General features: G+C 48.6%; 1 protein-coding gene across 3 annotated transcripts in view; it reads left to right on the top strand.

The window, feature by feature from the left end:
• Window positions 1-14,006, top strand: part of pbx1b (pre-B-cell leukemia homeobox 1b) — a 68,149-nt gene extending 54,143 nt beyond the window's left edge. For 2 of the 3 annotated variants that reach the window (XM_080832255.1, XM_080832256.1), the window contains 7 exons: window positions 967-1,211; window positions 4,887-5,077; window positions 6,646-6,781; window positions 7,902-8,061; window positions 9,077-9,189; window positions 9,911-10,000; window positions 12,725-14,006. In XM_080832255.1, coding sequence (XP_080688381.1) covers window positions 967-1,211; window positions 4,887-5,077; window positions 6,646-6,781; window positions 7,902-8,061; window positions 9,077-9,189; window positions 9,911-10,000; window positions 12,725-12,817 — 1,028 coding nt within the window. In that variant the 3' untranslated portion in view covers window positions 12,818-14,006. The remainder of the gene's footprint in view (window positions 1-966; window positions 1,212-4,886; window positions 5,078-6,645; window positions 6,782-7,901; window positions 8,062-9,076; window positions 9,190-9,910; window positions 10,001-12,724) is intronic. The other variant, XM_080832257.1, reaches the window with a different exon arrangement.

Genomic DNA, 14,006 nt, shown 5'->3' with positions numbered 1-14,006 from the left:
GAAGTTGCATACAGTTAACACAGCACTATCACTCAACCACTACCCTCAGCTTTCATGTAAGAAGAACACTCCGGTGTTCAAGGGAGACATCCATACATGTACAGTGGATTAGTGCTGCATTAGGGGTCTCCATAGGCTTGGCATGTACCTGGTGACAGACAGACAGACAGACTTTAGCACATGCGCCTGGGGGTGTGTGTGTGTGTGTGTGTGTGTGTGTGTGTGTGTGTGTGTGTGTGTGTGTGTGTGTGTGTGTGTGTGTGTGTGTTGGAGCACGCAGTCAGGGGCCTGCCTGCCTGCCACGGTCTCCCCCCGTCACAGCTCATTAGACAGGGATGTGTGAAGGCTGAACCTCCATCTCCATCTCTACCCCGAGATGGAGCCCCCATCAGCTTTAATGGAGCACGGCAGATAATGGCCTGCACGCGTGCACACGGACCTCATCTTTTGACTGAGTAACCCATGACCCATGGCGTCTGATGTAGGTTTGGAAATTCGAGAGTGGAACGAGAGTTTGTTTTGTTTGTGAGCACACAGGCTAGTTCTGTAGTGTAGTGTAGTGAGGTGCAGTCCACCTTATAAAATGAAATTAAATGAAATGAGGGGTGTGTGTGTGTGTGTGTGTGTGTAGCCTCACGTGGTCTCATCTTTTGTTGCTGTGCGTCACCGGTGCCTGTCTGAGTCAGGGTGGGCTCCAGCTGCCACCGGTGTGAGGTGAGTGTGTGTGTGTGTGTGTGTGTGTGTGTGTGTGTGTGTGTGTGAGATGGCGCCTGATTCCCCCACCGCTGCTGCTGCACTCGTGCTGTGTTTACGGCACGCTGTGACTCACCTTTTCATCTCTATCTCTATCTATCCCTCCCTCCCTCCTTTCTCCCCCTCCCTTCCTCCTCTTGTTGTTGTTTACAGTGCTCAGCATCCCCTTGTTGTTGTTTACAGTGCTCACCCTCCTCTTATTGTTGTTTACAGTGCTCAGCATCCGCGGCGCCCAGGAGGAGGAGCCTCCAGATGCTCAGCTCATGCGATTGGACAACATGCTGCTGGCAGAGGGCGTGTCCGGGCCCGAGAAGGGAGGCGGTTCGGCTGCGGCGGCGGCGGCTGCCGCGGCTTCGGGCGGAGTCGGAGCAGACAACTCTGCCGAGCACTCGGACTACCGGGCCAAGCTCTCCCAGATCCGGCAGATCTACCACACCGAGCTGGAGAAGTATGAACAGGTGAGTACAAACCCCCCCACTCCCACCACTGTCTCTGTGGCCACCTATCTGTCAATCACTCCATCTCGACTCTCCTCTGGTGTGCGTGTGTGTGTGTGTGTGCACTTCTCAGCACTCCAACCGAGTATTCAGTCTTCATCTTCACTAATCACTCTCATTGCTGCCCTGCTAAGATGATTGCCTTGGTGGACTATACCAGGGATCAACTTTCCACCCGTACTGCTAACAGGAGGTGGAGAGGAGAGGAACAAGCAATCTCATTGGAGTGCTGAGATGTGCCCACACATTTCCCATCATTCAGTGCATCCTCACGATTCTTCCCATGTTCCTCCACCATTCATCTCCATTAGAAAAACACACCAGTGTAGAATGTCCCCTCCTCAGGCCCACTGCTCTCTGAGTCTCACCAGTGGAGTCGAGGCCTTCTCCTTCACTCCTCTATGGAGTCGAGGCCTTCTCCTTCACTCCTCTATGGAGTCGAGGCCTCCTCCTTCACTCCTCTATGGAGTCGAGGCCTTCTCCTTCACTCCTCTATGGAGTCATGGCCTCCTCCTTCACTCCTCTATGGAGTCGAGGCCTTCTCCTTCACTCCTCTGTGGAGTCGTGGCCTCCTCCTTCACTCCTCTATGGAGTCGAGGCCTCCTCCTTCACTGCTCTATGGAGTCGAGGCCTTCTCCTTCACTCCTCTGTGGAGTCGTGGCCTCCTCCTTCACTCCTCTATGGAGTCGAGGCCTCCTCCTTCACTCCTCTATGGAGTCGTGGCCTCCTCCTTCACTCCTCTATGGAGTCGAGGCCTTCTCCTTCACTCCTCTATGGAGTCGAGGCCTCCTCCTTCACTCCTCTATGGAGTCGAGGCCTCCTCCTTCACTCCTCTATGGAGTCGAGGCCTCCTCCTTCACTCCTCTATGGAGTCGTGGCCTCCTCCTTGGCTTCTCTATGGAGTCGTGGCCTCCTCCTTCACTCCTCTATGGAGTCGAGGCCTCCTCCTTCACTCCTCTATGGAGTCGAGGCCTCCTCCTTCACTCCTCTATGGAGTCTTGGCCTCCTCCTTGGCTTCTCTGTGAAGTGAACGCAAGATTGAGCCTTTACAGGAGATCTCCATTGTCATCACCTTCAGTAATGAAATCTGCACTTCGCCCTTCTCTCCTCCATCTGCGCAGCCCGTTTCTGTTATTAATTTATCTTATCTAGCCTGTGACTGTCAGATTATCAATCCCTCCCTCCCTCCCTCCCGCCCTCTCTCCCTCCTCCTCTACGCTGCTCTCCGAGCAGAGGCTAAGGTTTGTTTCTGTTGCGTAGATTGATTTGCAAACAGCTCAGGAAGAATTTCATCTCCGTATAACAAGGAAACTGCGACACGTAATGCTGAGACATGGATACACACACACTCACGTATACGCACACACACTCACACTAACACACAAACACACATACACACACACACTCACATGCAAACGCACACACTTACACACACGTAGACATACACACATACACTCAACTCATTCACACAGACAGACACACACACCCACACCCACACACACACACACACACACACACACACACACACACACACAGACAAATACACACACACACACACACACACAAACACACACACACATACACACACACACATATACAGACACACTCAGGCATGCGTGCAAACACACATACACACACACACACACACACACACTCACATGCAAGAACACACACTTACACACACACATATTCATACACACATACACTCAACTCATGCACACACACACACTGACAAATACACACACACACACACACACACACTCATATATACAGACACACTCAGGCACTCTTTCAAACAGACACACACACACACACACACACACACAAACAGAGCACTTTTCTCTCGCAATTAAAAAAGCTACTCTAATGGAATAGCTTTAATTGCAAATACGCAATTGTTTGGCCCTAAATGGTTATTGATTTCACCCTACCACCACCACAACCCACCCCCCCAACCCCCCTCCCCACCGGCATGGAACGCACCGAACTCCCATCACGCCCCCCTCACAGCCCCTCGCCGAGTCTCTGCATGGCAAGGACCAGACCACAGCCACCACGAAAGCATGTTGCAACAGAGCTCCACACTTTGAGACGTCAGCTTTCACGTTCAGCATTCTGCTGTGTGTTTACCAAAAATCCACTTGAATTCAATGCTACAGAAATAGTGTATAAAAAATGTGAAGCAGCTCGTGGCAAGTGCTGACCTTAGCTTTTTGTTTTTCCTACCGGCAGAAGGCAGAATGTGTTTTGATTAGCTTTAGACAGGGTTACCATCCATAACCTCACACACAATGCCAGCAGGGTCTGCCGCACAAGTCGGGAGTGTCAAAGTCAAAGTCACGTGACTGGTGCCAGCACTTACATGTTGTTGATTTATATACTGTATTTAAGATGGTATCCGGCTGGAGGGGGAGTTACGCAGGGAGTCATGGCAACACAAACCAGGTACTCCTCCCATCCCGTGCAGACAGATTCCCATACATGCTAGTGTACACACTGTCATCACTACCGGAATATGACCAGATATCACAGCTGACATTTTACCGCCTCGGTCAGGGCCTGGGTGATACACACTTGTACGCAGTCCATTCCACCCAGTAAATGTTTATCTAAATGCCTGTGCATTGAAAGAGCTCTCTAGGGTGCCATGCAGACTGGATTGGAATCTATATTCTAGTAGGGGTGAGGAACAGTACCTGCCTTACCTGCCATCGACTCGCAAAACGAGCTACGAGCCCTGAAATGCTAAACGCTTGTAAGGGTCCCCTGAGGCTAGGAACGAATGGGCTCAGGAATAAACTCCTGGATGGCGATACAGTCCTCTGGAGCTGAAATGCCAGCCTTGCAGTTTGACTGTTTAATTTTTTTTGTATTTGTGTATATATAGTATATATTGGAGCAAGACATGTGTCCTGGATGGACTACTGTAATATTTATCATTGTGTGAGTGCTGGAGTTTGCCGTGTTCCTATCGCGGCGCTCTGGAGAGGCTGAGGGAAGGTGACGGTGACGGCCCCAGCTGGGACGCAGCCAGGCGTTGTCCTTGGCGACTGCTCAGGACACCAGCACCTGTCAGGATGTCGAGGAACACGCTGACAAGTCTGTGTGCCTAGGTGCCCTCGTGGCCAGGGATGTTTTCACCATCTTTGTTGACAATACCAGGGATGTTTTGTCTATTTTGCAATTTTTTTTCTCTTGACGTTTGTTATTTCCTGTTTCCATTGCGTGAGTAGTGACAGTCGTTTTGCCAGAGAGGCACTTTCTGAGTTGGTAGTTTAGCATGTAGCAGCGCACGTGAAGACCTTGGTTGCTCCTCTGCAGACTGGATTCTGTTTCAGATAGTAAGGCGCTTCACACACACACCGCAGCGGGCCAGGTCAAAACACAGCACACACTTAGTAGTCAGGATGCGTCCTACATACTAATACTTATACTAATGACTGTCTGCATCTGTGCATGCGTTTTCTTCCATATCCCCTTTGACTTAACCTTCAGATTTGTGAGTGAGTTGGTGCGAAATGTTCTTTGACTAATCTGGCTATCTCTTTGTGATGATGTCTGTGTGTGTGTGTGTGTGTGTCTGTGTGTGTGTGTCTGTGTGTGTGTGTGTGTGTGTGTTTTGTGTGTGTGTTGTAGGCCTGTAACGAGTTCACCACCCACGTGATGAACCTGCTGCGGGAGCAGTCTCGTACACGTCCTATCTCGCCCAAGGAGATCGAGCGCATGGTGAGCATCATCCACCGCAAGTTCAGCTCCATCCAGATGCAGCTCAAGCAGAGCACCTGCGAGGCCGTCATGATCCTGCGCTCACGCTTCCTCGACGCCAGGTCAGTGTGTGTGTCTGTGTTGTGTGTGTGTGTGTGTTCGTTTCTGACTGTGTGTGATTTTGTTAAGGCACGTATGTGGGTGTATATGTTTCTGACACAACGTGTGTTTGTTTGCATTAAATTATGTGTGTCTGTGTGTTTGTTTTGTTGCTGTGTGTGTGTGTTTGTGTGAGGTCTGGTGCGTGGGCTGCTTGTACAGCCGTTTTTGATGCCCCACTGATGCAGCTGTGCATGAGGGGTGGTGGAGTGTTATTGGCCAAATCCATCCACACATCCCCATAATAATCACATCGCCTCCTTCACAACAGATCCACCACAGGGCCCTGTTGTTTCTTTATCTCGGCATGCTTTCGTAGAAGAGTGCGCTCGTGGAATCTAATTTGACAGATGTGTGGAGCGCCATTCAACACACACTTAACATCACACCACACAGGCCTCATCCCACCAAATCCGTGTCAGGAGATCCTCCATGGCTCTCCAAGCTATACATTTAAGATCTCTGTCCCCACCTACCCCCGAACACACACATACACACAAACGCACACACACACACACACACACACACACACACACACACACACATGAATGCATGCGCCCTATAATGCTTCCTCCCCTTATCTTAAAATGTAATTGCTTGTTCTCCTTGATACATGTATGGGGGATTTGCATACATTTCTGTGAGGATAAATCACGCTGTAAGCTCGGGGTTGGAGGCATAACATTTAAATGAGGCTTTCGCTCCCCTTCTTCCCCCAACAGTACCCCACCCCACCCCACCACACCACACCCCACCCTCGCTCCCTCTCTCTGTATTCTACAACCATTCTGGTGTAAATGATGTTGAGGATGCAGGGGGAAAGGGGGTTTCTCTTTCTCTCTCCCTCTCCCTCTCCCTTTCCCTCTCTCTCTTTGGGCGAGAGGCACAGGCGCGTTCAGCCCCTCTGATTAATCCTCTCGTGCCTAGCCGGAGAGCATGCTGTGTCGTATTTCCATATTCTGAAGGAGGCTTTTGGAGGGGTGTGTGTGTGCGAGCATGTGTGTGTCTGCGTATGTGTGTACGTGTGTGTGTGTGTCTCCCTTTCTGCATCTCTCTCTCTCTCTCTCTCTCTCTCTCTCTCTCTCTCTCCTCCTCGCCTTTCTTTGGGAAGGGGCTCAGTGCTCTATCCATGGCAGGGCTTTGCAGGGGGGTTGGCTCTCTGCATATGTAAAGCCCTCCTGCCATGTGGCACATGGGAAGACTCTCAGCCTGATAGGCGTGCAATATGGAGGGGTTGGTGCACACACTGGCAGAGAACCATATTGTCTTTTCTTTTCATTAACTTGGCACCTTGGTTTTTTTCCAGTGTATGCATGTGTGTGAGTGTGTGTGTATTAGTGTGTGTGTGCACATGTATGTGTGTTTGTGTGTGTGTGTGTGTGTGTCTCTCACTTCTTCTTTGTCTCTGTTGTGTACTGTCAGCAGTGTTTCGAGAGTGGTACCTCACGGTGTACATGTGTTCTCTCTCTCTCTCTCTCTCTGTCTCACTCTCTCTTTCTCTGTCTCTCTCTCTCTCTCTGTCCTTACGCAGACGGAAAAGACGGAACTTCAACAAGCAGGCCACGGAGATCCTGAACGAGTACTTCTACTCCCACCTCAGCAACCCCTACCCCAGCGAGGAGGCCAAGGAGGAGCTGGCCAAGAAGTGCAGCATCACAGTCTCACAGGTGAAGTACAACCCCCCCCGCCCCCCCCTCTACCACGCACAGCAACTAAACATTTGCCCTCTTAGAGCGCAGCCAACCCTGACTTGGCCCTGTTTTAGTTTGGCACCGCCAGGCGTTTGCCAGACCAGGGTCATATTCTTTATAGAGGTACCAAAGGTAGTGATTTGCCAGGGGTAGGGTGGGGTGGGGTTGGGTTGGGTGGGGGTGGAGAGTCTGGGTGTGTGCAAGAAAACTACCATGAGATCATTTTGCCTTGCTGTGATTTCTGACTTGTATTTGTCCCTGCTGGATAGCACTCTCCAAACTGCTCAAGTTGATTTATGTGTAATTATTTGATGACTCATCTGAGCTCCATAAAAAAATAAAAAGATGGAAGAGAACCAAACGGAGGTGTAGAGTTCCGGATGATTTGTTGAGGATGTCTGAGCTTTACCTTCTCACATTCACTGCGAGAAGGGAAAAAAAAACACAAAACTTTTACCACCGGATTGATTTCATTCTCATTTTAATGTTGTTTATCATTAGCGCCTCAGCGCTATCCCCGTAGCTTCATCTGGGGGTATATTAGCGCTAATGGGTGTTAGCGGATGGTGACTGATTGGTGCTAGCGTGTGTTCAGATGATCGTTTGCAGCCATGGTGACATAATGAGATTGTTATTGGCAATCATTTGGTTTTCTGGCGCTAATGTGGACTCGCGGTGTTACGGGCTTGCTGTGTTTGCGTTGCGCGCCAGCTTCGCTATAAGGGCTCAGCCCCAGCCCCAGCTAGAGCCATCAGCACTGCATGCGCGTTAGACTTTATTGACTGCAACATTTCCCAGCCAGTAGGACAGCTGGGGCTTTGCCATTAGCTTCACACAGATTGTCCCATAGAGTTACAATGTTGTCTTGCTAGGTTCGTTTGGAACCGAGTTGAATCTTATTGGGAACTAGTATGTCTTTAATTATTGAATGTTTTTTGTGTAATATGTTATCTATGTGGCAGCTCTTTAGTTGACTGAATGGGTTGTAGTGTTGCTGTAGTTTGAGTCTCAGTGATGTGATGATTTAAGCTCCGCCGGGTTTTGAAAAATCTAATTGCTGACTGAAGTTTTGCAAATTTTGTCTGCGCGTCTGCAGGTTTCCAACTGGTTCGGAAACAAGAGAATCCGGTATAAGAAAAACATCGGAAAGTTCCAGGAGGAGGCTAACATGTACGCCGCCAGGACTGCTGTGACCGCGGCCAACGTCTCGGCACAAGGAAGCCAAGCCAACTCGCCCTCGACCCCCAACTCTGCAGGTGAGCGAGCGCAACGGCGCTTAATCCTGACAGAATTTCTTCACAGGCCGCTGTTGAGGTTGGAGGCTTTCCCTCCCTATCAGAAAGTTCCATAACATGATATCGCTATATTTGACCTAAACATAGTAATCCCAAAGCGTAAAAGTACTTTGCTACATGATGTTTAAGTATAAATCAATAGATAAGTAACCTAGGTTGCAGGTTGCTGAAGAGCTTGGAGTTTGGTGTGGGAGAAAAGCCCAAAATTTAAGGGGTTGGCTTCGGTGTTGACTTGTGCTGCTCGGCACACTTGAGCAGAGTGATAGTCAAAATTTCCACAGTAACAGAAAAAGCAGCCGATAGACAGAGAAAGAGTAAAAACAGATGATGTGCTAGAGAATGAGTTGTTGACATAGATTCGTTTTCCTGGGCCCCTTGCTAGATAGCATGTGCTGCTGTCTGTTTCCCTCTGTGGTTGGAGTCCAACCCTAATGCAGCCATTTCTAACCTTGAGGAGACTTGTGGCTTGTATATAACACAGCTATTTCTCACTGTTGATAAATGAGTCTTGAAGTGTGTGTGTGTGTGTGTGTGCGTGCGTGCGCGCGTGTGTGTGTGTGTCTGACTGGCCGATTGTTATTGATGTTTTGGTGCTATCTATTTGTTTTTTATGGGTTTCCAGATCATTGCAAAAGACACTGAACGTTCAATAACAATCAGTTACTAGGAAAAAAGAAAAAAGACCACACAGGCTCTTTGGCCGTTAACCGTACCAGCCTCATTTGTTTCCTTGCCTAATTCTGCCCCCCCCCCCCCCTCCCCCGCTCCTATCTTGCCTTTTCAATGGGTTTGTCTTTTGCTAACTGCATTAGCCTGCTAACCTAACCTCTGCATGGTTGACTCCTCCACCCCTGCGTTGACCCCCTTCGCTCCAGCTCCCTGGGGCGGGGGCAGCCGGCGCCAGGCGGTGGTGGTGCTACTGCTCTGGCTCCTCCTCCGTCTCTCTGTGATTCCGTTGCTCCCTCTCTCCTTCCAGGTTCTGCTGGCTCTTTTAACATGTCAAACTCCGGGGACTTGTTTATGAGTGTGCAGTCTCTCAATGGGGACTCGTACCAGGGGGCTCAGGTGGGAGCCAACGTGCAGTCGCAGGTAGGGCACGCAGCAGCACTGCATCAGCACTTAGGACCCCCGGGTAGCCTCTGACTCTGGGGGAGCTCTGGCTCGGAGCTGGGGTACGGGTCTAGCTGGAGTCCTTGCGTCCCCTTGAGTGTTTCTGGGCCAGGTCTGTCCTGGAGTCAGTACCTATCTGGGTAACCACAGGGTAGGCCTCCAAGGCACTGGTGATTGCCTGACAAGTCTGCTGTAAGAAGCATGTGCGTCGGGCAACATTACAGCACTTAATATCTGTCTGGAAGCACAAATGGCCCAACGATGCCACATGACAAATGGCTTCTCATTTCCAGCTTGTTATCTGACACAGAAACAATACTCTTCTCATATGAGGTGTTTGTGTATGGAGCAAAGCACAGTTGGATCTGTCAGAAACCATTCATATTAATAAGAACTTGATCTTATAGTCTAGCCTCTTTGCTGAAGCATTTATTTTATGATGGCAAATTCCTTTCTCCTTTGAGTTTTATTGGGAACTGAAATTGTAGGGGGGCCTGATGAGTTCAGTTGCTCTTCTTTATTGAACTGCCAAACCTGATTTGTATTTTGTTATATAATAGAGTTTCATTTTTATTCCTTGGCTATTCTTTAGTGCTTGCATGTCTTTGTGCTGCCTGACCTTGCTTTGTTTTTGTTCTCTCTTGTGTGCGTGTGTGTGTGTGTGTGTGTGTGTGCTTGTGTTTTTGTGTGTGTGTTTCAGGTGGATACCCTTCGCCATGTTATCAGCCAGACAGGCGGATACAATGACGGACTCACAGCGAACCAGATGTACAGTCCGCAGGGCATCAATGTAAGGAGACAGACAGAGAGAGAGAGAGAGAGAGAGAGAGAGAGAGAGAGAGAGAGAGAGAGTGAGAGAGTGAGAGAGAGAGAGAGAGAGAAACACACAATCCTTGTCTCCTTTTTTCATTTTGTTTTCTTGCCCTCCCCCTTCCTTCTACCAATTATTTCAAAGCCATAGGGCTCAGTATGCCACTTAGTAGGACTTGTCTGCCCACTGTGGTCACCTAGTTGATTGCTTCTGTATCGGTCACGCCACGGGCAACATACTGCCCAGCGCACGCGGACACGAGGCCACCGCCTGAGCCTGTCACGTCCAATCAGCTCCAGCCCGCCACCTGCAGCCACACACTCATGCGCACACACACACACACCCCATCGAGAGCAAACAGGTGACGCACCCCACAGGCGTGACAAGACGTGACCACCCCCCCCAGGTCACCTGACCTTCATTATCACCCCACGGTCGCCAGGACGACAGAAGCAGACCGTCTGAGGACGAGCGCTAAAACCCTCACACTAAAAATAAGCCGGTGCTCGGCCCTAAAGCCAGACGAAGGGCAACAAGGGGGTCCTCTCAGGTTTTTTCCTTTCCCTTTGTTATTTATTTATTTTTGGAGGGCGGGGGTCGTTAAGAGGAGGTTGGATTGAGTTGGGGGGGCGGCATGGGTGGAGACGGGAGAAGGGTGGGGTGATCTTGCGTTTTTGCGCAACGGGAAAATTCACAACGACAAGCTGCGTCGTAAAGGGTAAAATCGATAAGACAGATACGCGGAGAGCAGAGTGTGGACTTGGGACAGCAATCCAAGCGCATTGCTCAGATCACGTTCCCACCGCACTAATGGCTCTGACAGCGAGCCACACCATCGCCGCTGCCTTCGCCGTCGCCCTCCTCCTCCTCCTCACTCTCACCGCACCCTCTCCCTCTCCCTCCTCAAGAGAGGAGCAGGAGGAGGAGAGGGGAGTGTGTGTGGGGGGGGTCAGAGGAGTCCCGCCAGGCTGAAAACCCTGCTGTCTCTGTCCTCACCCAGCCTTACCCACCATATGCTAATGAAGCGCTCCGCTCCCTGTATCAAAGCAAAAAATACACGGATCCTCCTGTGTTTGCTTTTTTCCTTCTATTTACTCCTTTTTCTCCCCCCCCCCCCCACCCCCCCACTCCATTGTGCTCTCTCCAGGGGAGCAGGAGCTGGTGGGCTCCTGTGGCTTTGATAACCCTGTGATCCCATTACCATATGCAGCAGTCACTGTGCCCAGACGGGGCTCAGGCGCCCGGGCGTAGTGCCCCAACAGATAGCCCAGTCCCCAGACAGTGGCGTGACCAGCCCAGCTCAGCTGGAGCTAACGCTAACGCTAACACTAACTCTAATGCCGTTACCGTCGGCCTGCCTGCTTTATTCACACTCTGGCTGCCGAGCTGACATGATCCCACTTTTAATTCAGTGGGCTCGGGCACTAACAGGATGGATCTGCTCTGCTCTGGTCAGCAGGGTTGGTTTACAAATCTCCAGTCCTTTGAGGAATTGGTTGAACATTTTCATTGTCGTGATTCAGCTCTCATATGAGAACAGACGGGTTGAGCTGGAATTCTTTTTTTGGAACCGTTTTTGAAACGACAACAAAAGAAAAAGGCACTATTATCAAAAATAAATTCACCGTGCTGAATTATCCAAATAATAACACTTTATTCCGACTATATGTGGGTATTTGCTCCAAAAAGACATTTGTCAGTTTGGCACTTACTGGCTGTTGTTTCTCAGCTCTCTGGTCATAACCTTCCTCTGGCTCCAGCAGCTATGGGAGGGTGGCGGTGTGAGGGGGGTCAGGGGAGCGTCTCCTTCAGAACACTGCTTCTCTCCTCCGCTTGTGTGTTCCGTAATGACTGAACGAGTACATAATGCGTTTTGTGGTTGACTAGAGGAGTAATTACACCCTTTAGAATAGATGGAGAGAGTGTCACCAAAAGCCGAAGGCATTTTCTCCTCTCTTTTCTTTCTTTCTTTCTTTGCCTTTTTTGATTACAGACTGCCGTGGTCTTAAATAACAGGCTTTGAAATAAGAGGCTGTCGAGGACCATTTCCTGCCGTTTCTGATGGCATGAAATTTGCTATTAATATCCCAAATGCTCTTTAAAGGGCCTGTCTGCCAGATTCGAAATGGCTTCTGCGTCGCTCATTGTATTTTCATTTCAATCTCAACTGTTATAATTTGCAGCCACTGATTCTTTTGTTTTTTTGTTGCCTTTTTTTAATCTGACATTTTTTTTCTTGTGAAGGCACTTCATACATTCCCGTATTATTATAACGTGTCAGTAACATTGACAAGCGTTTAACTCTGACCAATGACAAACGCTCCCTTGCTGTTTTTCAGCAATGAAAGAAAAATTTCATTTTTTTTAAACAGTAAAATGAAATGACCATGTATCGTTATTTAACACAATTTATGATTGACTGAATGAACAATTGGACTAAAGTGGGGGAGAAATTATTCATTTCAGTATCTCTTTTCCTTTAGGTAGTATGCTATGGTTTAGTTAACATATATGCTAGCGTTTCCTTGGGGCTGTGGTTATGGTCAAGTGCCTCTGGATATTTATTATGCCATGTACAGCCTAGGGACACCATCCTTGGTCTCACTGTGGGCTCCACATTATGTGTATGCTCTGATTACCTTTATCCTTTCGTTCACCTCTCATCCTCTCCTCTTCCTCTCTTTTCCTCTCTCTTCTCACCAGGCTAATGGCGGATGGCAGGACGCCACAACTCCCTCGTCAGTGACTTCGCCTACAGAAGGACCCGGAAGCGTCCACTCCGACACATCCAACTGATCCTCATCGTCCTCCCTCCCTCACACACTTACAGCACCGCTCTCACACACGCACACCAACACCCACCAACACACACACATACACACACACACACACACACATACATACACACATACGCGCAAAAACACAGACCAGGAAAACCCTTACCTTGATTGAGGGGGAGCCCAGCACTCTGAAAGCAGGATATGGGGAGAGGGCGACACAACAACCCCCCTGGACTCTCTCAGCCATTACCACCAGTGACTCACACGCCCACCGCCATGTTTCCGGCTCTGGTTTCTCTCTCGCCTCTGGTGATGGTATCGCCACATTCACCCTCACCTCCACGAGTGTCTGTGTCCACTGTTACAGCTGTGCCAACTGTGTACTGATCTCGCTTCTTCTAAAAAAGACTTTGTAAAAACAAAAAACAAAACACAGACATACACACTTACAAAAAGCAAGTATGTACAGCCCCTTTGTCTTTAGATTGGAATGCTTGCACACTACCTCTTAAAAACAACAACAAAACAAAATGGAACAAAAAAAAAGGAAAATATAATTTTCTTAAAAGACAAACATTGCTACTTCGGCCGTAATCGTTTTTTGAAAATGTTTTCATCTGACATGTTAGGCCTTCATGTGTCTAGGCTCTGTTTTCCAATAGTGACTTTCTGTTTGACCCATTGTGCCAAAGTATTTGATATCTTATAAATATGCTCTGAAAAAAATCCAACAAAAAAAACAACACCATTTTTTTTTATATTGACATATTGTGGAAACACTTTGTAATAGATTCATATTTGTGAAAACAGGGCCCAAGAAGTGATTAAAAGATAAACTCAGCCTATGGACATGCCTGTATTATGTATAATTACTATTATTATAATTTAGTAGGACAGAAAAACTAACTACAGATAAACTAATATTCATGTTGGCCCCCTTTAGTTACTCGGTATGGACACCTGAGGTTTTCTGAAAGTGATTTAGCAAGAATTTGCTTGCAGTTTTGCTCCTTGAATCACCAGTTACTAAGTATCAACTGTGTCATGGCTTAACATTTTTAGATACTGGTTGCTAAAATAGTTTGTCCAATCTGAATGAGAAAAAGACTTCAGTTTTTAATTATTTCAAGAGTACTATGTATGTACATTTATACTGTCATCTTACAGTACTTTCCAATTTTATGCATAAACAAAACAAATTGACA

This window comes from Sprattus sprattus, assembly GCF_963457725.1.
Source record: "Sprattus sprattus genome assembly, chromosome: 2".
Classification (NCBI taxonomy): Eukaryota; Metazoa; Chordata; class Actinopteri; order Clupeiformes; family Clupeidae; genus Sprattus; species Sprattus sprattus.
This window is presented reverse-complemented; position numbering and strand designations above follow the sequence as displayed.